General features: G+C 41.9%; 2 protein-coding genes across 11 annotated transcripts in view; both read left to right on the plus strand.

The window, feature by feature from the left end:
- Positions 1–1,798, plus strand: part of LOC106592472 (uncharacterized) — a 79,483-nt gene extending 77,685 nt beyond the window's left edge. For all 10 annotated transcript variants that reach the window (XM_045722373.1, XM_045722377.1, XM_045722382.1 and 7 more), the window contains 2 exons: positions 513–591; positions 1,316–1,798. In XM_045722373.1, coding sequence (XP_045578329.1) covers positions 513–591; positions 1,316–1,327 — 91 coding nt within the window. In that variant the 3' untranslated portion in view covers positions 1,328–1,798. The remainder of the gene's footprint in view (positions 1–512; positions 592–1,315) is intronic.
- Positions 1,799–2,019: 221 nt separating this feature from the next.
- On the plus strand, positions 2,020–16,244 carry LOC123743835 (globoside alpha-1,3-N-acetylgalactosaminyltransferase 1-like). The gene is made up of 4 exons (XM_045722523.1): positions 2,020–2,038; positions 2,983–3,346; positions 13,621–13,803; positions 15,030–16,244. Exons 1-4 carry the CDS (start codon positions 2,020–2,022, stop codon positions 15,718–15,720), a joined length of 1,257 nt encoding a protein of 418 aa, XP_045578479.1. The 3' UTR covers positions 15,721–16,244.
- Positions 16,245–25,669: the final 9,425 nt, after the last annotated feature.

Genomic DNA, 25,669 nt, shown 5'->3' on the forward strand with positions numbered 1-25,669 from the left:
CCACAGACTGTCCAGAAGTTGGCGGATGCTTTAGTCCAGGTCTGTGAGGAGATCCCTCAGGAGACCATCCGCCACCTCATCAGGAGCATGCCCAGGCGTTGTAGGGAGGTCATACAGGCACGTGGAGGCCACACACACTACTGAGCCTCATTTTGACTTGTTTTAAGGACATTACATCAAAGTTGGATCAGCCTGTAGTGTGGTTTTCCACTTTAATTTTGAGTGGGACTCCAATTCCAGACCTCCATGGGTTGATAAATTGGATTTCCATTGATTATTTTTGTGTGATTTTGTTGTCAGCACATTCAACTATGTAAAGAAAAAAGTATTTAATAAGATTATTTCTTTCATTCAGATCTAGGATGTGTTGTTTAAGTGTTCCCTTTATTTTTTTGAGCAGTATATAATGTTGTCTCCGGATGGAGCGTCCTAATACTTTTAAATATCAAATCAATTCTATAAATCAATGAATATCTGATGTAATCTAATCCGTCTGTGTAATATTATCCTAGTTGGTTTCCCACTGGTGACGAGGAGGAAGTGGAGGATCAACCCAACCTGTGGTCTGTGGAGTCTGGACCTGACGTTAGTGTGAGTGACGTATTTATCTTGTATTGAAATCAGTCGAGGAATGTGCACATATATTTAAAAAAAATTCACCTTTATTTAACCAGGTAGGCTAGTTGAGAACAAGTTCTCATTTACAACTGCGACCTGGCCGAGATAAAGCAAAGCAGTTCGATATATACAACAACACAGAGTTACACATGGAATAAACAAACATACAGTCAATAATACAGTAGAAAAGTCTATATACAGTGTTTGCAAATGAGGTAAGATAAGGGAGGTAAGGCAATAAATAGGCCATAGGGGCGAAATAATTACAAAGTAGCAATTAAACACTGGAGGGATAGATGTGCAAAAGATGAATGTGCAAGTACAGATACTGGGGTGCAAAGGAGCAAGATAAATACATAAATACAGTATGGGGATGAGGTAGTTGGATGGGCTATTTACAGATGGGCTATGTACAGGTGCAGTGATCTGTGATGATTGATAATGTGACTGGTTTTCTTTTCAACATTTACATGTATTTTCAGTTATTCTTTGCAAAACTCCCAATTTAGACCAGCCACTGTGCTTAAAGATGGACCGGCCCATCTGGCCCCAAACTTTCTTATGGCCAGTTCGTTTTTGGTTTATAGTGACTCTAGGGACAGCTATGTCAGGAGTCTTACAGATAAAATGTGTTATCATTCATTGGTCTTGTTTGTCCTGTCCCTTAAATCTGGTTGTTTCTGTCTCTCTTCTCTAGGTGAAGCTGTAGCAGTGCAGCTGTAGAATACAGGGAGCTGTGTGTGTTTGGCTGTGTGTGTTGGCTTTCACACTGCGCAGGACTGTTCCTCTTGTCAGACATATTCCAATATTCCACTTTTATGTTTGAAACTTCTCCCCAACAACTACTGTTTAAACTGTATTAATGCAATAACACAATGAATGTACACATCTAATAATTGTCAACAAAGGAGCTACAATAAAATAAAAAACTATTTAGGTAATAAAATCATAGAATGAAACAGCGTGAAATGTAAAACTGTATTTTCTTATGGGTATTGCAATATGAATATTACACAGCCAATCACATTGCTGTGCTCTTCTACAATCAGAAGAATTGCTCTGGCTAGCCAATAAACAGATGGTATTTCTTCCAAGAATTGACCAATCAGAAAAAGCTAAGGTTGCCCGACTGGCACTTGGCCAATATTTGAATTCTCCATTGTATAAACTGTTGTATTTTTCCTGTGTTCATGTTTTATATTCATGTTGGATCCACAGATTTTAAACAATTAGAGTATAGTTGTCCTTATCACGTCTTCCTCAAATTCTGTCTTTAATTATTTCCTGGATTTACAATCTAAACAATTTGGCTAACATTATGGTTTCGATGTAAACCTGTTCTTAAATGAATAGATCAGTGAGGATAGTTAGAAACCGGATGTTTTCTCCTGTCAGATTTACATGGTGAGGAGCGAGGATAGTTAGAAACCTCTCTCCCTCTCTCTCTCTCTCTCCAGGACAGGTGATAGTTGGATATAATTATTTGTAAAAACATGTTAATGAGTAAATTCATTTATTTCATTCATTTCAACAGTTCATTACACCTGTTCAGTGTTCATTGCACCTGTTCAGTGTTCATTACACCTGTTCAGTGTTCATTATACCTGTTCAGTGTTCATTGCACCTGTTCAGCGTTCATTACACCTGTTCAGTGTTCATTGCACCTGTTCAGTGTTCATTACACCTGTTCAGTGTTCATTGCACCTGTTCAGTGTTCATTACACCTGTTCAGTGTTCATTACACCTGTTCAGTGTTCATTACACCTGTTCAGTGTTTATTACACCTGTTCAGTGTTCATTGCACCTGTTCAGTGTTCATTACACCTGTTAAGCGTTTATTACACCTGTTCAGTGTTCATTACACCTGTTCAGTGTTCATTACACCTGTTCAGTGTTCATTACACCTGTTAAGCGTTTATTACACCTGTTCAGTGTTCATTACACCTGTTAAGCGTTTATTACACCTGTTCAGTGTTTATTACACCTGTTCAGTGTTCATTACACCTGTTCAGTGTTCATTACACCTGTTCAGTGTTCATTACACCTGTTCAGTGTTCATTACACCTGTTCAGTGTTCATTGCACCTGTTCAGTGTTCATTGCACCTGTTCAGTGTTCATTGCACCTGTTCAGTGTTCATTACACACATTCATTACACCTGTTCACCCCCAGAGAGGGGTACCTACCTCCGCTCACGGCAACCAGGGGGCACCAGTACATCCTGCCAGCTCCCTGCACCAGGGAGATATGGGGAGAGGGCTGAGGTCGAACAAGTGAGGGGGGGCCGTCCCCGAGAGAAGGGGGACCAATCCCCGCCCACAGGAACCAGGGGGCGCCAATACAACCACCCTGCTCTCTTCCCCAGGGATATGGGGGGAGAGGGCCAGAGATCTGAGGAAGACCCAGGGAGGGGGGCCGACCCCCGCCCAGGGCCACCAGGGGGACCCACTACATCCACCTAGCTCCCAACAGGGGGCCATAGAGGGATGGGGCCAACCCAGGGAGAGGGGGGCCAACACCCAGAGAGGGGTGACAACCCACCCACGGCCACTACAGCCGGTGCCACTACATCCAGCCAGTTCCCTGCACCAGGCAGATGTGGGAGAGGGCCAGAGAGGGATGGACAAACCCAGGGAGGCGGGCGACCGCTGGAGAGAGGGCCCGGCCCCTGCCCGAGGCCACCAGGGGGTGCTACTAAATTCACCCAGAGAGGGCTGGGGCCAACCCAGGTAGCCGAAGCCATTCCCCGGACAGGGGGTCCGAACCCCGCCCGTAGCCACTTCATTCCGGCCAGCTCCCTGTTCCAGCGATAAAGATAAATATTAATGGCGTATTTTTTGTAGGCACTAACTCCACCATGGTTCGTTCGACAGCCTATGGGGTAATACATGCCGTTTTTGTTATTGCCGAAAAATACTTATTTGTTAAATACAGGCTTAGGAAATGTTCTACGTTTTGTTCTATGAGATAATCTTCATCGGCTAACGTTACATTTTGTGATTTTTTTTAAAGCATTTATGCACATTAAGCACAGAAAGGCTTCATAATTGATAAAGGTCATGTGAAATTTATTTGACCTTTAATTTATTATTTATTTAATTATCAATGACTGATATTATCTCAAGCAAAGAAGCAAATGTATAAGATCTCCTAAGCCCATCTTAATCTGATGTTATTTTCGTCATTTTGTCATATTTCTACCATTATTTCATTTACATTTGAGTAATTTAGCAAACGCTGTGGTAATATTATCCTAAATACATATACTGGGACATCTTTTATAATTTTCCTCACAGTAACACACACTTTCAGTCTTTATTAGTCTTATTACACCAATTATTTACAGGATCGGTGGGTCCCCGGCGGGACGGTTGAGCTAACGTAGGCTAATGTGATTAGAAAATATCCCAGGACATAGACATATCTGATATGGGCAGAAATATTACATTATTGTTAATCTAACTGCACTGTCCAATTTACAGTAGCTATTACAGTGAAATAATACCATGCTATTGTTTGAAGAGAGTGCACAGTTATGAACTTGTACATTTATTAATAAACCAACTAGGCACATTTGGGCAGTCTTGATACAACATTTTGAACAGAAATGCAATGGATCATCGAATCAGTCTAAAACTTTGCACATACACTGCTGCCATCTAGTGGCCATAATCTATATTGTGCCTACACTCCTAAGTGATAGAATGGCCTTTCTGTTGCATTTCAAATATGTTTTTTCTTTGTATCATCTTATATTTTACCAGATCTAATGTGTTATATTCTCCTACGTTAATTACACATTTTCACAAACTTCAAAGTGTTTCCTTTCAAACGGTATCAAGAATATGCATATCATTGCTTCAGGTACTGAGCTACAGGCAGTTAGATTTGGGTATTGCATTTTAGGCGAAAATTGGAAAAAAAGGGTTCGATCCAAAAAAGGTTAATCTATGCCCTGAAAAATCTATTCAGTTCCTCCACATTGAAATTAATGGTGGCCAACTTGAAAATAGGCTGTTGTGACTGATTTTTTATTAAATCTATGATGCCTCTGTGAATCTTTTCCAATGGGTCTCCTTGTTCTGTGGGAAGTTTGTTGTAGTTATCATCTATGGTACGATGTGATAATAAAGCACATCCCAGAGCTGCCCATTTTGTCTCATCAATATACCGCAAAATGCATACAGTTATGACCTTTCACCCCCCCAAAGTGGATCCATAGAGATGTCGTTAACATTCCAATTATTTTATACATTGTTTCATATCTCAAGTTAATAACGTATCAATTGCCTTATTTTGAAAATATTGTTCCCTGATAATACAAAATTACATTGCATATCCTCATTCCTGTTGGTTCAAATTACCAATGCCAGTGATAACCACATTTATCTACCTCCTACAAGTGGTTGTCATACCAAAACATAACCCACAGACATGGACCTTAATGAAAATTGTCATTAGACTTTGCCACACCAAAGTTGGAAAATGTGTGAAATTTGTCTCTCTGGGCCATGTACTCATCTGGGATGCATACTGTGTCTTCAATCATTGTGTAATCCATATTTGGCTCTAATTGTGTTTTTTTAATGCTATTTTTATTGTGTTAATTCAGAATGTATATTTTTTTTGTTTTACTGTGACCAATAAAATCTAATTCTGTTGTCATTGATATCAGAAAAGGGTCAAACTGACTGACTGACTGACGCTCCACAGACTTCCTGTGATGACAAACAAAATCCATTCTAGAGCTCAATGCCACAAATGCAGTTTATCTTTTTCAATTTCTATACATCAACATTCTGTAAAAATTTGATGTATAGAATTTTTTCTATAAGCCCATGTGAAAACAAATCCCTTCCATCGTTTATTCATTATTTTATAGAAACAATATGTTCTTCCAGCATTCGTCTTGAACAGTGATTTCCTACTCATTCTAGAGACACAATACCTCCAATAGATGGGGGTGTTTTGACTAAAATACCTACTTTTCTAAAACCCCATGTGTTTGATCATTAGATTCATGAATTAATAGTCACTTCCCTTTCCAAGACACAAAGCCTGGATGAAAATATTGTTTCTACAAAGGAATTAATAAACTGTTAAGGAATCTGCAGAGGAGGAAGAACCTGGGTCATTCCAAAGGCAATCTATTCTGGAACAGAGTAATACATCAAATCAGGCTTTATTTATATAGCACATTTCAGACATGAATGAAACCCAATGCACTTCATAGGAAAAAACAATGAAAATAAAAACAGAAATACTTACTACACTAGAATCATAAGAGAATAAAAAAACAACAAAAATAACAATTGTATAACTAAAAGAGTAAAAAAGCATCCTAAGGTAAATGCACACCTGTTCAGTGTTCATTACACCTGTTCAGTGTTCATGTACAGGTGACTAGAACGCATGTTATGGGCATTTTTACACGGGTTCATTACACCTGTTCAGTCTGTTGGGTAAGGAATGGCGATTTTGAAGTGGTTTTTGGATAATTGCCGAACACAATTTATTTGGTAGCTAACGTCACATTTTGTGATTTTTTAAAATTATTTATGTATCAGAAAAAAGAACATAAAGGCTTCATAATTCATAAAGATATTTTCTTATTTTAATTAGCTATCCATCATTTTTCCTTGTCTGAAGTATCAAGCACTAAATCCATGAATAAGTATGACACTTCCCATCCACAGATGAGAATAGTACCTACTTTTCCAAAACCCCATTTGTTTGATATATAAATTAAAGCAATCACCATCCTTATACTCTCCAAACCACAAAGGCTGAATTAAAATGTTTTCTAAAAATGAATTTATAAACTGTTAAGGAGGCAGCTTGAGGAGGGACCAGGGTGCAACATTTGAGAGAAATAAGCTTTTTGTGCACATGGAAAATGTCAGCCATCTTTTATTTCAGGTCATAAAACATGAGACCAACACTTTACATGATGCATTTATATTTTTGTTCAGTGTATAACTACGTCCATGTGACAATGTGCTGCAAACTGAGACGTCACCACTCAAGTTGGTAATCCAATGTTTTGAGAATAGCTGGCTAGCCGTCTGTCCAGTACATAACATGCACATATCTAATGTTATCTTAAGGCTACCTATGCACCGTTTCTTTTGATAGGATGTACATTTACCTACTCATTCCTTGACGTTGTCCAAGTTGTGATTTCTCATTAACTCTCCCTTCCTCCTCCAATGTATTCCATATTGCCCACTTCCTCACTAGACAGTAGCAACAAACTACTATAAAACGCTGCTGATTTCATTCAACATTTTAAAAAGGGTAGTAGACATTTACAGTAGACATTTCCTCGATCAGTCTAGCTCAGAACTAATGAGACTGTTTCAGTATGTAAAAAGTAACAGCACAAAACACACATTATTTTCACAAATATAAAATAAATGATTTGACTGAATAGATATTTAATAAATGTTTCAAAACAATACATTATACTATAGACCTGCTAAATTACTCACATCCAGCATAAAAAACATTAGAAACAGAATAAACTTAAATAATTCTGTATTTATTTCTGATTTAACAATTATTCATGAAGTAAACATTGTATGACTTAGTGTGGTAGAAAGAAGCTGTCCGTTTTCCTCCCCCTCCTTCATCCATGGCCAATATACCACGGCTAAGGGCTGTATCCAGGCACTCCACGTTGTGTCGTGCCTAAGAACAGCCCTTAGCCGTGGTATATTCTTCATACACAACAAACCCCTGAGCTGCCGTATTGCTTAAATATAACACAGATACATATTATGAGCATGTGAGGTTTCAAATAATGTATACTAGCTTGCCCTCTCCCTGCTTTTCCTGAACATGTTTATCTGATATAGCTAGTTGTTATTGTTCTAGCTTGCTCATTCAAAGCAGGCTTTTGTCCTCCACTTCAGATGCTTGAATACATGATCATCATGTTGTGGCTGTCATATGGACGTTCCATCAGAACAACAACTAGATACACTCTTAGAAAGAAGGGTTCCAAAAGGATTCTTCAGCTGTCCCCATAGTATAACCCTTTTTGGTTCCAGGTAGGACCATTTTAGGTTCCATGTGGAACACTCTGTGGAAAGGGTTCTACATGGAACCCAAAATGTTTCTACTTGGAACCAAAAGGGTTCTTCAGAAAGTTATCCTATGGGGACAGCAAAATAACTTTTTAAGATCTTATTCTCCATTGTCTAGATTCTGCATGGAGCGAGACTGTTCTACTAAAACATTAGCTAATAGCTAAGATAGCTAACTTGAGCAAATACATCTCAGCTTCCTAACTGGAAAAGCCAACCAAATACACAACAAATATACACAAAGTAAACAATGACTTTCTAAACTAATGTTAGTCTCAACCAAATTACAAGTACAAAGAACTATTATGTTCCACAAGGTAACAACCATTAGTTAGAGGCTAGACAGAAGACTATTGCTAGCTAGCTAACCAGCCATGCTATTTCAATGAAAAGAAGCTAGCTAGCCAGCGTCAGCTAGTAGTTCTAATGCTATGTGGAAAAAGTAGTTTATATTATTTCCTCCATTTTTCTCACCAATGATTTGCTGTAGCGTTTACATTCTGTAAATGTGATTGACTAATTTGAACAATTTGATCCATTGTTAGAAACATCTCCTCCCTCCCTGAGGAAGTGATTCTTCGCGACAAGCCGGAAGTCAAACAAAGTCAATTATAATGAGGTGGGAGGGGCTACAACATGGAACGATCAGACTCATGAGATTGTGTCGGTGCACCACACAGGCGTTGAGAGAGGTGGTACAATTACATGCATCTGAAAGTTTAAGGAAGGAACACAACTCCATCCAGGTCACCAGGAGGGATCAGCCAATGAATTATACTGGTGAGGAAACATACCATAACTGCAGGTAGCAGTAAATAACCATCCTTGTCTTTATACCTGGTCAGACAACACCCTCCAGGGGGCAGTAAATCACCATCCTTGTCTTTATACCTGTTCAGACAACACCCTCCAGGGGGCAGTAAATCACAATCCTTGTCTTTATACCTGTTCAGACAACACCCTCCAGGGGGCAGTAAATCACAATCCTTGTCTTTATACCTGTTCAGACAACACCCTCCAGGGGGCAGTAAATCACCATCCTTGTCTTTATACCTGTTCAGACAACTCCCTCCAGGGGGCAGTAAATTACCATCCTTGTCTTTATACCTGTTCAGACAACTCCCTCCAGGGGGCAGTAAATCACAATCCTTGTCTTTATACCTGTTCAGACAACTCCCTTCAGGTAGCAGTAAATCACCATCCTTGTCTTTATACCTGTTCAGACAACACCCTCCAGAGGGCAGTAAAATCACCATCCTTGTCTTTATACCTGGTCAGACAACACCCTCCAGGGGGCAGTAAATCACCATCCTTGTCTTTATACCTGTTCAGACAACTCCCTCCAGGGAGCAGTAAATCACCATCCTTGTCTTTATACCTGTTCAGACAACACCCTCCAGGGGGCAGTAAATCACCATCCTTGTCTTTATACCTGTTCAGACAACTCCCTTCAGGGGGCAGTGTGCACCCTTTCTAGTTTGTTTACCAACTCATAGAAGTAGTAGGAGAACAAAATGTAATACTACAGAATGGAGATGGCCTCAATGGCATTGCCTGTGCTCTCACAGACACCATAATGGGGCCAGTAACATTATACAATGTTAATCTAAGTCTCTGTTTCAAACACATTCAATAGAATACAGCCCTGCAGGAAATGCTGTGGGAATCAGAGAGGAAACCACAGTTGAAGTTGGCAAGCCAACGTGGTTTGTAGAGCTTGTGATAAGGATGTTTATAGCCACACTCATTCCTTGGCAACACCCTCAAAAAATAGGCCACACATTTCAACAATGGAGCAAATGACATCACATCCCATGACATTTAGGGGTGGCAGGTAGCCTAGTGGTTAGAGCGTTGGACCAGTAACTGAAAGGTTGCTAGATTGAATCCCTGAGCTGACAAGGTAAAAGTCTATCATCCTGCCCCTGAACAAGGCAGTTAACCCAATGTTCCTAGGCTGTCATTGTAAATAAGAACTTGTTCTTAACTGACTTGCCTTGTTAAATAAAGGTTAAATAACATGCAAATAGCACTTCATTTACCTGACGCATCTGTAGTATTGAAGTCATGATGACTCAATAGCAAAATGAGAGTTCATCAGTGTAGCCAGCTCGCTCTGTATCACTCTGACTGGTGTGTGCACCATTAAATTATTATTATTATTATTATTATTATTATTGCTGCTGTTGAACAAATGTCCAAATGGTTTTGTCTTTGAGAAGTTAGGAGGGATGTGATGTTCATGTTAAATGGGTGTTGGTCCCTATTAGAGCCCCTAAGACTGGGTTAAGGGAGACATGACCAGATAGAGAAACAGCATTTGCAAACAAAGGACAGAATGTAAACTTGACATCTGACTTAAAACCAGAAGAATCCGTTTTAACTGACGACAAAAAAACTTTTCCTGGGTCATAAGTTCTCAACATGGATTTACTTACTGTTGAAAGACACTACCGTTCAAAAGTTTGGGGTCACTCAGAAATGTCCTTGTTTTTTAAAGAAAAGCACATTTTTTGTCCATAACAAGAACATCAAATTGATCAGAAATGCAGTGTAGACATTGTTAATGATGTAAACGACTATTGTAGCTGGAAACGGCTGATTGTTTATGGAATATCTACATAGGCGTACAGAGGCCCATTATCAGCAACCATCACTCCTGTGTTCCAATGACATTTTGTGTTAGCTAATCCAAGTTTCATTTTAAAAGGCTAATTGATCATTAGAAAACCTTTTTCCAATTATATTAGCACAGCTGAAAACTGTTGTGCTGATTTAAAGAAGCAATACATCTGGCCTTGTTTAGACTAGTTGAGTATCTGGAGCATCAGCATTTGTGGGTTCGATTACAGGCTCAAAATGGCCAGAAACAAATAACTTTCTTCTGAAACTCGTCAGTCTATTCCTGTTCTGAGAAATTAAGGCTATTAAATGTGAGAAATTGCCAAGAAACTGAAGATCTCGTACAATGCTGTGTACTACTCCCTTCACAGAACAGCGCAAACTGGCTCAAACCAGAATAGAAAGAGGAGTGGGAGGCCCCGGTGCACAACTGAGCAAGAGGACAAGTACATTAGTGTCTAGTTTGAGAAACAGACGACTCACAAGTCCTCAACTGGCAGCTTCATTAATTAGTAACCGCAAAACACCAGTCTCAACGTCAACAGTGAAGAGGAGACTCCGGGATGCTGTCCTTCTAGGCAGAGTTGCAAAGAAAAAGCCGTATCTTAGACTGGCCAATAAAAAGAAAAGATGGGCAAAAGAACACAGACACTGGACTGAGGAACTCTGCCTAGAAGGCCAGCATCCCAGTTTTCATCAAAGATCTGTTCTTTGCTCCGTTCATCTTCCCCTCGATGCTGACTAGTATCCCAGTCCTTTCCTCTAAAATATCCCCACAACATGATGCTGCCACCACACTTCACCGTAGGGATGGTGCCAGGTTTCCTCCAGACGTAACACTTGGCATTCAGGCCAAAGAGTTCAATCTTGGTTTCATCAGAACAGAGAATCTTGTTTCTCATGGTCAGAGTCCTTTAGGTGCCTTGTGGAAAACTCCAAGTGGGCTGTCATGTGCATTTTACTGAGTCGTTGCTTCCGTCTGGCCACTCTACCATAAAGGCCTGATTGGTGCAGTGCTGCAGAGATGGCTGTCCTTCTAGAAGATTCTGCCATCTCCACAGAGGAACTCTGGAGCTCTTTCAGAGTGACCATTGGGTTCTTGGTCAAGTCCCTGATCAAGGCTTTTCTCCCCCGAATGCTTAGTTTGGCCAGGCGGCCAGCTCTACGAAGAGTCTTGGTGGTTCCAAACTTCTTCCATTTAAGAATGATGGAGGCCGCTGTGTTCTTGGGGACTTTCCCACATCTGTTCCTCGACACAATCCTGTCTCGGAGCTCAACGGACAATTCCTTCCACCTCGTGGCTTGGTTTTTGCTCTGACATGCACTGTCATTTTCATTATCAGTTTTTGCACTGACATGCACTGATATCATTTTCAAATAACTGAAAGTGAGAGGTTGTAATCTGAACAAAGGAAAAAAGGCCATTCTTGAACATGGGGTGAGACATTCTTACTAATCTGCCAGAGAACCAGTTTGGATTTAAATATAACTTGTGTGACTGAAGCCTTTAGTGAGAGGTCTAATGCTTTAATATTTAATCATTTCTGCCCTCCGAATTCATATTCATTATATAAATAGGCCCGTTTAATTTTGACTAACTTGCCGTTCCAAATAAAATGGAATATTTTTAGCTCATATAATTAAAAAATAAACACACTGGTAGGTGTAGGCCAGTAGGAAATAGGTAAACTGCCGTAGGACTATTGAGTTAATTAGGGTGCTTTTTCCACAAATAGGCACGTATTTTCCTTTCCATGGTAGCTAGCTCTTATCTACGGTGTATTTGGAAAGTATTCAGACCCCTTCCCCTTTTCCACATTTTGTTACGTTACAGCCTTATTTTAAATGGATTGAGTAATTCTTTGTCTCATCAATCGACACACAATACCCCATAATGACAAAGCGAAAACCGACATCAATCATAGACAACCTCGAATGTTGTCTTAATTAACATAACTTGAGCCCACAGCCACTGGAGGACACACCCCTACCTAATTACCCACCCCCAAATCAGTTATCCACAAACTTCATGTTTACATCCATCCATGGGTGAAACCACGTGGATAAATTATTTTTTAAAGCAACCTAGATTGACTCCAATCCTATTCTTCCACTCTCCACCTTGTTTTCTTGCTAGAACTGTCCGCAGCTTATTTTGTTTTTATATAAAGGATTATCCAAAGTACCAATATAAAAAAGGTTCTCCACAGCCCAAAAAAGGTTTCCCTTACAGTGAAGTTAAAACCCCTTTTTGGTACTAGCACCTTTTTTTGAGAGAGCAATAACATCAGCCCATATCTTCATTAACTAATGAATTACGTTTTGTTCTCCAAGGCTATTGTACAAGCAGCCCAGTGTCTTGGTGGGATGCGTAGAGTTGTTATCTTATGTTAGTTACTTATCATTGTTAACTTCCACATCAGCGTGTAGCCTAGTATACCACACATCTTTTCATGGGCCTTTAATTGCAAAAACATTGAGATCATAATCAGTACAACACATTCCAGCTTGATCTGTATATCTGTAAACATTGAGATCATAATCAGTACAACACATTCCAGCTTGATCTGTATATCTGTAAACATTGAGATCATAATCAGTACAACACAGTCAGGCTTGATCTGTATATCTGTAAACATTGAGATCATAATCAGTACCACACATTCCAGCTTGATCTGTATATCTGTAAACATTGAGATCATAATCAGTACCACACAGTCAGGCTTGATCTGTATATCTGTAAACATTGAGATCATAATAAGTACAATACAGTCAGGCTTGATCTGTATATCTGTAAACATTGAGATCATAATAAGTACAATACAGTCAGGCTTGATCTGTGTATCTGTAAACATTGAGATCATAATCAGTACAACACAGTCAGGCTTGATCTGTATATCTGTAAACATTGAGATCATAATCAGTACAACACAGTCAGGCTTGATCTGTGTATCTGTAAACATTGAGATCATAATCAGTACCACACAGTCAGGCTTGATCTGAATATCTGTAAACATTGAGATCATAATCAGTACAACACAGTCAGGTTTGATCTGTATATCTGTAAACATTGAGATCATAATCAGAACAACACAGTCAGGCTTGATCTGTATATCTGTAAACATTGAGATCATAATCAGTACCACACAGTCAGGCTTGATCTGTATATCTGTAAACATTGAGATCATAATCAGTACAACACAGTCAGGTTTGATCTGTATATCTGTAAACATTGAGATCATAATCAGTACAACACAGTCAGGCTTGATCTGTATATCTGTAAACATTGAGATCATAATCAGTACCACACAGTCAGGCTTGATCTTGTTCTGTTTCTTTAGTCGTACTGATGTGGTGGCAGTCACCCCATGGTTGGCACCCATCGTCTGGGAAGGAACCTTTGACCCTGACCTCGTCGACATAATCTACAAGTCCATGAACCTCACCATAGCAACCACAGTGTTTGCCGTTGGAAAGTGAGTAGCCTACAACTTTTCCCAAATATTCAAAAGGGAAGTTAAACTATCATTATTTTTACAACATTGAAACTACACTGAGTGTACAAACATTATGAACACGTGCTTTCTCCATAACAGATTGACTAGGTGATCCAGGTGAAAGCTATGATCCCTTATTGATGTCACTTGTTAAATCCACTTCAATCAGTGTAGATGAAGGAGAGGAGACAGGTTAAAGAAGGATTGTTAAGCCTCGACACAATTGAGACATGGATTGTGTATGTGTGCCATTCCGATGGTGAATGGGCAAGACAACGAAAAACCACTCAGTGTATGAGGACATAACCAGCTAATGTCACATGGCAGGTAATACAATATCATGATGTCATGATTCACAGCTTGGCTAAGATTTGAATAACTGTACTTTGTTTATTTCCTGGTAGACTGTAATTTCTGTTCAGAAACGGTTGAGTATGTCCTATACAGTCCTATGAGAATGACCATACAGTTACAGAGGGTTTCTGGCATCAGAATCGCAGGAGCCTGATACTGCCATTGTGCACTTGAGCAAGGCACCTTAAACCCTTATGTTATGTACAGGTAACTGACGAAATAGTGGAAAACACTAGTAAATGAGGGATACAAAGTATATTGAATGTAGGTGCTTCCACACAGGTGTGGTTTCTGAGTTAATTAAGCAATGAACATCCCATTATGCTAACGGTCATGTATAAAAAGGCTGGGCTGACCATTATTTCAGTCATTCTTTTTGCTACCATGGCTATGCCCCCAGATCAACAATGCCCCCATTTACAGGGCACAAGTAGTCACCTAAGGGTTTGATGAGCATGAAAACGATGTAAACCATATGCCAGTCACCAGATCTCAATCCAAATGAGCCTGAGATAGTGTTTCCACCACCATCAACAAAACACCAAATTATCCCTCCGATAGAGTTTCAGACACTTGTAGAATCTTTGCCAAGGTGCATTAGAGCTGTTCTGGTGGCTGGTGGTGGACCAAGGTGGCTGGTGGTGGCCCAAGGTGGTGGCTCATGGTGGCCCAAGGTGGCTGGTGGTGGCCCAATGTGGCTGGTGGTGGCCAAAGGTGGCTGGTGGTGGCCAAAGGTGGCTCGTGGTGGCCCAAGGATGCTGGCGGTGGCCCAAGGTGGCTGGTGGTGGCCCAACTCTCTATTAAGTACCCTTTATTTTGTCAGTTACCTGTGTGTCTTTAAATTCTGACAGATACGTCCGCTTTCTCCAAGATTTCCTGGAGACAGCAGAGAAGCACTTCATGGTCGACTTCAACGTGCGCTACTACGTTTTCACTGATCGTCCCGACGATGTTCCATCAGTGAACCTGTCCCAGGGGAGACATTTGAGTGTGATCCAGGTCCCAGGTTCAAACCGCTGGCAGGAGATATCAGCCCGGAGGATGGAGAATATTCAGACAGCCATCGAACGTCAGATCAGCAGGGAGGCCGACTACATCTTCTGTCTGGACGTGGACAGCAAGTTCCACGCTCGCTGGGGGGCCGAGTCTCTGGGCAGGCTGGTTGCTGTGATTCACCCATGGTTTTACCAGGCGACCCGTGACCTCTTCACATATGAACGGCGCCCAGCCTCGACAGCCTACATCCCCATGGATGAGGGAGACTACTACTACGCCGGGGCTGTGTTCGGAGGGTCCGTGGAGGATGTGTACACACTAACAAAGGTATGTCAGAATCAGCTTGAAGAGGACGCGAGGAATTCCATCGAGGCTGCCTGGCAGGAGGAGAGTCACCTCAACAGGTACCTGCTTTACAACAAGCCCAGCAAGCTGTTGTCTCCAGAGTACCAGTGGGATGACAAGAAGACCAAAACCAATGAGGTCAAAGTCATTCGCTTCTCTTCTGTCATTAAAAACTATGCTGAAATTCGTGCCAATGTATAGGACTAGGAATTGGATATTCAACCGGCCGAAAAAAAACTTAATTGATTATGGTTAATGTTAGGTTAATTTCAGGTATTGCTTCACTGAGGTTTGGGTTAAGGTTAGGGAAAGGCATAAAATGTCACATTGGGTATACAGATGTCTGGCGCCATTCATTTTCTGTTGGTGAAATACATACCCTTTGTTTTATACCCTGATGAAGACAGCTTGGCTGTCCAAACGTTGGATATTACATTTTTGCATCTGAGCTCCTAGAGTGTGCGGCTCTCCTTTATTTTCATGAAATATATATACTAACATAAAACTACTATTTTTAATGTACTATATATATATATCAGTCACTGTTGTAGTTTAGGGATAATAACATTCTTCATTTATAGGAAAATATATATATTTTATAACCTCATTCATCCTGTATTCTGTAGATTATCTATTGTGTATGTTGATTACTGGGAAAAATCTAAAATGTTTTTTTTTTTAAATACGATTATGTGTATTTTTCTTGAAATAAATATTTAACCGCTTTCAGAATGTTTGTGTTATTTCACTACTTGTTATATTTTCTATAGCCTAACTAAAAACAACATCTCCCCTGTTACAACGATATGCGGTGTATGAGTAACAAACCAGTGGTTTAGTGGAGAAATAGGGAATGTTAAATGGATTCCATCTATATATTTGTACATCAGACAAGACACAGTGGTGGACGTACACAAAATTATAATATGAAAACAAATAGTTTCATTAATACTACATTGAACAAAAAATATAAACTCAACATGCAACAATTGAAAAGATTTTACTGAGTTACAGTTCTTATAAGGAAACCAGTCAATGTAAATTCATTCATCAGGCCCTTATCTATGGATTCAACATGACTGCAAATACAGATATGCATCTGTTGGTCAAAGATAACTTTAAAAAAGGTATGGGTGTGGATCAGACAGCTAGTCAGTATCTGGTGTAACCATCATTTGCCTCACACATCTCCTTCGCCTAGAGTTGGTCAGGCTGTTGATTGTGGCATGTGGAATTCTGTTGATGCAAAGCATCCCAAAACATGCTCACTGATTGACATATCTGGTGAGTGTGCAGGCCATGGAAGAATTGAGACATGCACAGCTTCCTGGAATTGTGTACAGATCCTTGCGACATGGGGCCGTGCATAATAATGCTGAAACATGAGGTGATGGCGGCGGATGAATGGCACGACAAGGGGCCTCAGGATCTCGTCAAGGTATCTCTATGCATTCAAATTACCATTGATAAAATGCAATTGTGTTCATTGTAGTTTATGCCTGCCCATACCATAACCCCCCTGCCACCGTGGGACACTCTGTTCACAACGTTGACATCAACAAACCACTTACCAATACGACACCAAACACGCTGTCTGCCATCTGCCCGGTACAGTTGAAACCAGGATTCATCTGTGAAGAGCACATTTCTCCAGCTGCCAGTGGCCATCAAAGGTGAGCATTTGTCCACTGAAGTCAGTTACAATGCCGAACTGCAGTCAGGTCAAAATACCGGCGAGGTCGACGAACACGCAGATGAGCTCCCCTGACGCGGTTTCTGACAGTTTGAGCACAAATTCTTTGGTTGTGCAAACCCACAGTTTCATCAGCTGTCCGGGTGGCTGGTCTCAGATGATCCAGCAGGTGAAGAAGCCGGATGTGGAGCTCCTGTGCAGGTGTGGTCAGACATGTTCTACAGTTGTGAGACCTGTTGGATGTCCTGCCAAATTCTCTAAAATGACATTGGAGGTGGCTTATGGTTGAGAAGTTTACATTAAATTATCTGGCCACAGCACTGTTGGACATTCCTGCAGTCAGCATGACAATTGCATGCTCCCTCAAAACTTAAGACGTCTGTGGCTTTATGCTGTGTGACAAATCTGCACATTTTAGAGTGGCCTTTTATTGTCCCCAGCAGAATGTACACCTGTATAATGATCATGCTGTTTAATCAGCTTCTTGATATGCCACACCTGTCAGGTGGATGGATTATCTTGTCAAAGGAGAAATGCTCACTAAAAAGGATGCATATAAATTTGTGCACAACATGTTGAGAGAAATAAGCTTTTTGTGTGTATGGAACATTTCTGGGATCTTTGACTTTACATGTTGTGTTTATATTTTTGTTCAGAATATTATACTTTCTCTTAGCCTGTTCTGTCTTAAAACATTCCTTAAGGCTTGCCTTATAACTTAATAACTTATGGATGGATTTTGATCTGTTTTGGTACACAACTCCATTCCTCTGCACAAGTGTTAAGGAAATAGCTTTTTCCAGCCAGGCTCCTATAGTGCAGCGGTCTGATATTGGAAACACTGGCTCTGGTGTGATGGCTATGAGAGTCTGTAATGAAATTAAAATAACCAGACAGGTAACTGTCACAGGATCCAACGAAAGTGCCGCCCCTCCTCGAACGGGCGGCGCTCGGCGGTCGTCGTTGCCGGCCTATTAGCTGCCACCGATAGTTGTTTCTGTGTCTTTTGGTTTTGTCTGTCTGTTCCACACCTGTTTTGTGTCTGTCATTAGTGGGGCCTTATTTAGTGTGTGTTTTCAGTTGGGGTTTTGTGCGGGATTGTTTATTGTCCACTCAGGACGGTGGGACGTGATTTGAACATTTTCACTGACAGTTTTGTCAGAAGATTTACCGGGCTGCGGCCCTTGCTTTTTGTGCCGTGTGATAATATTTTTCGTGTTTTATGGGAATGTGTTTTTCCCAGGCAGACTGTATGTAGCGCCCTGTGCCTTACGGCCTTTTGTGTGTGTCGATTTATTAAAAGACACTCACCTCCAGCACCTCTGTCTCCTGCATCTGATTCCGCCTCTACACTAGTCCAAGTCAGTCGTGACAGAATCCCGCACCATCACCTATGGAGTCAGCAGGAGCAGAAGCGCCATCCATGGCTGAGCAGGTCTCCCAACATGCCAGCCTCCTTCACCGCCTAGGCTCGGCCATGGATCAGGTGTTGGCCCGGTTGGAGAGCTGGGAGAGAGGTGCCTCCCCAGCCAGACCAGCTCCGGTCCCTCACCCTGCGCCCCTACCCACACCCACTGAAGCGGGTGCCGGCGGGATGCGGATTTCACCTCCCAGGGAGTTCGATGGGACGGCCGCTGGGTGCAAGGGGTTCCTGCTCCAACTAGAACTGTACCTGGCGACCGTCCGCCCCCCTCCCTCCGACGAAGAGAGGGTGAGCGTCCTCGTCTCGTGTCTCACGGGTCGAGCCCTGGAATGGGCCAATGCGGTCTGGGATGGTCCAGACTCGGCCCGGGGTGACTACCCTGAGTTCACCCGCCGCTTCCGGGCGGTTTTCGATCATCCCCCGGAGGGCAAGGGCGGCGGGTGAGCGACTATTCCATTTGAGACAGGAGACGAGGAGAGCTCAGGATTTCGCATTGGAATTCCGGACTCTCGCCGCTGGATCGGGGTGGAACGAGCGGGCCCTGATAGACCACTATAGGTGCATCCTTCACGAGGACGTCCGCCGGGAGCTGGCTTGTAGGGACAACACCTCCACTCTGGACCAACTGGTGGATTTGTCCATTAGATTGGACAACCTGCTGGCTGCCCGGGGACGTTCCAGTCGGGGCCTGTTCGTTCCGCCTCCCAGTCCTCCCGCTCCACAGCCCATGGAGATAGGGGGGCTGCATCGAGGAGGACCGGAGGGGGGGTCTCTCCTGCACCCGATATGGGCGCAGAGGACACACTGTGGACCGGTGCTGGAGAGGTCCCTCCGGGAGTTCGGAGGGCAGGCAGAGCACTACTTCGACTCCCCAGGTGAGTCCGCACCAGCCACACCCAGAGCCCCCTGTCGACCACTTGTACACCTCCATTTGTTTTCCTAATTTTCCCCCTCACTTCCAGTATAAGGCGCTAGTCGATTCAGATACAGCTGGGAGTTTTATGGACCGTGGGTTAGCTAAGAGGTTAGGGATTCCCCTGGTTCAGCTGGACCACCCCTTCCACGTGCACGCCCTAGATAGTCGACCGCTAGGGTCAGGCCAAGTAGGGGAGGTCACCGTGCCACTGGTTATGCAGACGTGGGGGGGTCATGAGGAGCGTATCAGCCTGTTCCTCATTGACTCCCCAGCGTTTCCGGTGGTACTGGGAATCCCCTGGCTAGCCACACACAACCCCCAGATTTCGTGGGGGCAGAGGGCTCTGACGGGGTGGTCGAGGGAGTGCTCAGGTAGGTGCATGGGAGTTTCCATCGGTGTGACTACGGTGGAGAGTCCAGACCAAGTCTCCACCATGCACATTCCCTCAGAGTATGCCGATTTGGCTATCGCTTTCAGTAAGACGAAGGCGACTCTATTACCCCCCCATCGACGAGGGGATTGTGCGATAAACCTCCAGGCCGACGCGGTTCTTCCTAGGAGTCACGTGTATCCTCTGTCTCAGGAGGAGACAGTGGCTATGGATATATACGTCACTGAGTCCTTGACACAGGGATACATTCGGCCCTCTAAGTCCCCCATCTCCTCGAGCTTCTTTTTTGTGAAGAAGAAGGAGGGAGGTCTGCGCCCGTGCATTGACTATAGAGGTCTAAATGCTATCACAGTGGGTTTCAGTTACCCGCTACCTCTCATTGCTACGGCAGTGGAGTCATTTCACGGGGCGCGCTTCTTCACGAAATTGGATCTCAGGAGTGCGTATAACCTGGTGCGTATCTGAGATGGAGACGAGTGGAAAACCGCATTTAGTACCACATCGGGCCATTATGAGTACCTCGTCATGCCGTATGGGTTAAAGAACGCTCCCGCTGTCTTCCAATCCTTTGTGGACGAGGTCCTTAGGGACATGCTCGGGCAGGGTGTGGTGGTGTACATCGATGACATCCTGATCTGCTCCGCCACACGTGCCGAGCATGTGTCCCTGGTGCGTAAAGTGCTTGGGCGGCTGCTGGAGCATAACCTATACGTCAAGTCTGAGAAATGTGAGTTCTTCAAACGAGCCGTCTCATTTCTAGGATATCGCATTTCCACCTCGGGGTGGAGGTGGAGTGTGACCGTGTGACGGCTGTGCGTAATTGGCCAACCCCAACCACTGTGAAGGAGGTGCAGCGGTTCTTGGGGTTCGCTAATTATTATAGGAAGTTTATCCGGGGTTTTGGCCAGGTGGCAGCTCCCATTATCTCACTGATGAAGGGGGGGCCGGTGCGGCTACGATGGTCAGCAGAGGCGGACAGAGCCTTCCATCGTCTGAAGGTTCTGTTTACCAATGCACCTGTCCTGGCGCAGCCGGACCCCTCTTTTCCATTCATAGTGGAGGTGGACGCGTCCGAGGCTGGGGTAGGAGCTGTGCTATCGCAGCGCTCGGGCGTTCCTCCGAAGCTCCGCCCATGTGCGTTCTTTTCTAAGAAGCTGAGCCTGGCGGAGCGCAACTATGATGTGGGGGACCGGGAGCTGTTAGCCGTGGTCAGGGCTTTGACGGTGTGGAGATATTGGCTTGAGGGAGCACGTCACCCTTTTCTCATCTGGACCGACCACCGTAACCTGGAGTATATTTGGGCAGCGAGGAGACTTAAGGCACATGAAAGTTCACATGTTCTAGAAGGCATTTCTGTCCCAAAACGCATTTTGATTTAAAAACAAATACATGTTATTAGCAGTGACACGGGACTTACGCCTAGTTTCTTGAAACAAGTCACATATAAGTATTGTTGGATTTGTTTAATGTATATAGGTGTTTATAGATATTAAATGACGAAGTAGTTGTTTTGTAGTTTGTGATACAGGTGTTGTTGATGTAGTTTTTTACACTGTAGTTTGTGAAAGTGGTGTGGAGTGATTATGAAATGTTTTGGGATATACCCCACTCTACACTAATCTTTAGATTCATGTTTTTAAACAACTCATAATATTTGAAAGCATGTATACAACTAGTATTATTTAAGAATCAGAATAACTGACAAATATACACTGCATTCAGAAAGTATTCAGACCCCTTGAGTTTTTCAATATTTAGTTACGTTACAGACTTATTGTCAAGTCATTTTCTTGAATCCTACCATCATAGTCTAGTACACGTTGAATGAAGATGATTAGACTACTCATGTTTCTACTACGTGACTATGTTTACGCTCTCACTACAGAACATATTAATTATAGGACCTTTATGCCCTCACGCTAGTCCCCAAACAGGAAAACGGCATGTCAGGCTACTAAATGAAATAATGACATATCAGATGAATGTTTTTAAAAGGTATTGGTGAAAGTAATCCAAAAAAGTAATCAGATTACATTACTGATTTTGAGTAATCCCAAGGATTACTTTACTGTTTACTTTATTGTTCATGTTATTACAATCAATATTATATGAACCATTTATTAGCAGCTTGTAAACAAAGCTGCTGTGCTTAACTCACAAAAACTTCATTTTTCATCACTTTGAAGTGACGCAAATGGCAAATGAAGCCTTCCATTTTGAGATATATTAAACAACTTATTTTTAACCAAAATAATTTGATACAGTTACTAAAAGATCTGAACATCTTCACTGGTAGATGTTATATCTGCCCTGATTTCATGTTTTGAATAGCAGATTAATATACAAAGAGCTAATACCCTCTACGTGTTGGGAAAGTGGTCAACATTTCAGTTGTTTTAAAAAGTGGAAAGCAAATAGAGTTGATGTAGTTACTAAAACATCTGTATGGTTTGATTCTGGTTGGCTTCTAAACCGCTTCTACCCCCAAGCCATAAGACTCCTGAACAGCTAATCAAATGGCCACCCAGACTATTTGCATGCCCCCCCCCCTTCACTGTTGCTGCTACTCTGTTATTATCTATATAGCCACTTTAAGAACTCTACCTACATGTACATAATTACCTCAATTACCTCGACACCAGTGCCCTCTCATTTTGTCACATTGTACCGGTACACCCTGTATATAGCCCCGCTATTGTTATTTACTGCTTGTCTTTAATAATTTGTTTTTCTTATCTTTTACTTTTTTTTAGGGATTTTCTTAAAACTGCATTGTTGGTTAAGGGCTTGTAAGTAAGCATTTCACTGTAAGGTCTACACCTGTTTTCGGCGCATGCAAAAAATACAATATGATTTGAATGTTCCGATTTCATATTTGAATAGCAGAGAAGTAGACTAAGATTGCATAGGCTTTGTCTCCCCAGCCCAGGGGCCAGACCAAAAATGTGTCCACTTCGGGGTGGCAAAGGTTTGATGGTATTACATTTCCCCCCACAAGGCATTGATCAAATTGATATTTACATAAAAATGGGTTGCTTGGCTCCTGGATGCGTCTAGACATTATTTACACATTCTTCTAGCCTAGCATTTGTTGGGGTTTGTCTAAATCTTAGTGCTTGCCTCTCCAACCTGTGAACTACAGTGGCTTGTGAAAGTATTCACCGCCATTGGCATTTTTCCTATTTTGTTGCCTTACAACCTGGAATAAAAATGTACTTTTTGGGGGGTTTGTATCATTTGATTTTCACAACATGCCTACCACTTTGAAGATCAAAATATTTTTTTATTGTGAAACAAACTAGAAATAAGACAAAAACAGAACTTGAGCGTGCATAACTATTCACCCCCCAAAATGCAATACTTTGTAGAGCAACTACAGCTGCAAGTCTTTTGGAGTATGTCTCTATAATCCTGGCACGTCTAGACACTGGGATTTTTGCCCGTTCTTCAAGGCAAAACTGCTCCAGCTCCTCAAGAAGAATGGGTTCCGCTGGTATACAGCAATCTTTAAGTCATACCACAGATTCACAATTGGATTGAAATCTGGGCTTTGACTAGGCCATTCCAAGACATTTACATTTTTCTGGCCACTCTTCCATAAAGCACAGCTCTGTGAAGTGTACGTCCTAAAGTGGTCGGATGGACAAATACTCCAGTCTCTGCTGTGGAGCTTTGCAGCTCCTTCAGGGTTATCTTTGGTGCCTACTACCGAAACCAAACGTGTGCAACGAATGTATTAGGGACTTGTGTTCTATTGTATAAAATGCTTTACAAAAGTTGAGGAATATTATAATACTGTCGGAGTCAACTGAATCAGCGCGAACAATCAAGTCTAAAACTAAACTAACGTTACAGCTGATGTGGCGACATTTCATGAAACCAATTTGGGTTTCATTAATAAGGTGGTTTTCGGCCCATTTTAAGTCTATTAGCTTATGCTAAAATTATCAGTTTATAAACTGTATTAAATAATCTAATAGGTCTCCAATTATCTATGAAAATGGGATCTTTATCAGGTTTTGGTATTAAGGAAATAATCCCTTGTTTAATGATAGTAACCAGCTCACCCTTAGCAAGGCATTCTTGGAACATGTTGAATATGGGTCCCTCTAAATGTTCCCAAAAGTGTAAATGAAATTCCACAGAAAGACTATCTGTTCCAGGTGCTTTGCCCTTCTTCACAGATTTAAGAGCATAAAAAGGCATTTTAACGTGATAGATTTAGCCGGTGGTAATTTGTGAAATAGACAAATTCTCAGTAAAAGCGGCTGGAATGCGCTTTTAACCAATCAGCATTCAGGATTAGACCCACCCGTTGTATAAATTCATAACATTATCTCGGTGATGTTGTTGACCTTTTGCAGTTTTGTTACTTGGGTCAAGGAACAACACATTTTTGGTGAGTGTCCCTTGGACTGTTTAAAGTGGAACTGACAGCGTTTTAATAACTACTTTGCAGTCAAAAATATCAAATTCTCAGTTTATGCTCAGAAACCAGGTTTTAAAAATAGGTTATATTTGACTCAACATTCCATGACACACATGAAGGCATTGTTTTTGGTCGGCCAAAACATATTGCTATCACAATGTAAATTACAGCTGCCCTGGTACATTGTTCCTTCCTCCATTCGATATATACTGTTTCACTTTCAACGACTCAATATTTTGGACAGAATTTGACGAATGTAACTAAGGCTGGGAATGTCAATACAATCAAACTAGTAAGGCCAAGGCCAGTGGTCACAAGTCAGTTAAAATGTGGCTGATAGGCTAGCGTATCTATTTATGTAGCAAGCTAAAACACAGAGACTGAACTTAGCTAGCTGCTAGGAGGATGTCATCGGAGGAGTGGGTGAGTGACTGAATTTTCCGGTGGCTACAGAGATGGGGATGCAGGTGTCATTTGGTTTGCTAGCAAGACATGTTCATCGTTTAGCTATTCTGAAATTGAACGACTGTTATCCAGTTAGCATATCTCTTGCGTTTTGCAAATTCACTCTTGACTATTGTTAAGGCTGCATGTGTTCGAATCTGATATAGGAACAAAGAGTCAATTATATTTTATACTAATGTCAATATTTATTCATCAGTTAATAAATGGTAAATGCAAATTCCGTATATACGGGTTCACTGTAACATCACGCAGGATGAAAACAGAGAAGTCCCAACACCCCAACATCCCCTTGACTTATACTCTAACAGAGATAGTTCCTGTTTGCGAACAGGCCTGTTAGAGTAGAGGCTCAGCATGGTTTAAACTTACTGGCCTATCGCTGGTGTTGGCGCTAAAGCTAGTCCAGCCCCTTAGCGCTGTAGCTCCGTGGTCATCTTTGCAGAAGCAGGGTCTCGGGTTGGCGCTCTCGTTGTTTGCACTGAAGTTTCCTGTTATGTTCTTTCTCAGTGTATTTCCATTGTTCTTTCACACTCTTTAAGCTGTTGCATTTAACACAGTTTAGATCGCACCCCACTTCCCTCGCATGCTCACATCTATGCATAGCACAAGTTCTTCAGTTTATTATACTCCATTATACTTAATAGCTTAAAAGTATAGCTTAAAGCTTAGCGCCCCATTATGAAGGGCCAAATCTCACAATATTTACTTCGATTTCAGAGCACTCTCGCCAGAGCGCAAAATAACTGATGAATTGACCAATGCAACACCTGCTGAATATGACTGGTGTCAGTAAATGTAGGCAATGAAAGTAAGTCAGTCACAAACATGCTAAA

Source organism: Salmo salar, chromosome ssa07, assembly GCF_905237065.1.
Source record: "Salmo salar chromosome ssa07, Ssal_v3.1, whole genome shotgun sequence".
NCBI classification, from domain to species: domain Eukaryota; kingdom Metazoa; phylum Chordata; class Actinopteri; order Salmoniformes; family Salmonidae; genus Salmo; species Salmo salar.

Coding starts and splice junctions, on each gene's coding strand:
- LOC123743835 (XM_045722523.1), top strand. Junction 3,347..13,620: donor GAGGGCTGGGGCCAACCCAG/GTAGCCGAAGCC, acceptor AAACATTGAGAT/CATAATCAGTACCACACAGT. Junction 13,804..15,029: donor ACAGTGTTTGCCGTTGGAAA/GTGAGTAGCCTA, acceptor AAATTCTGACAG/ATACGTCCGCTTTCTCCAAG.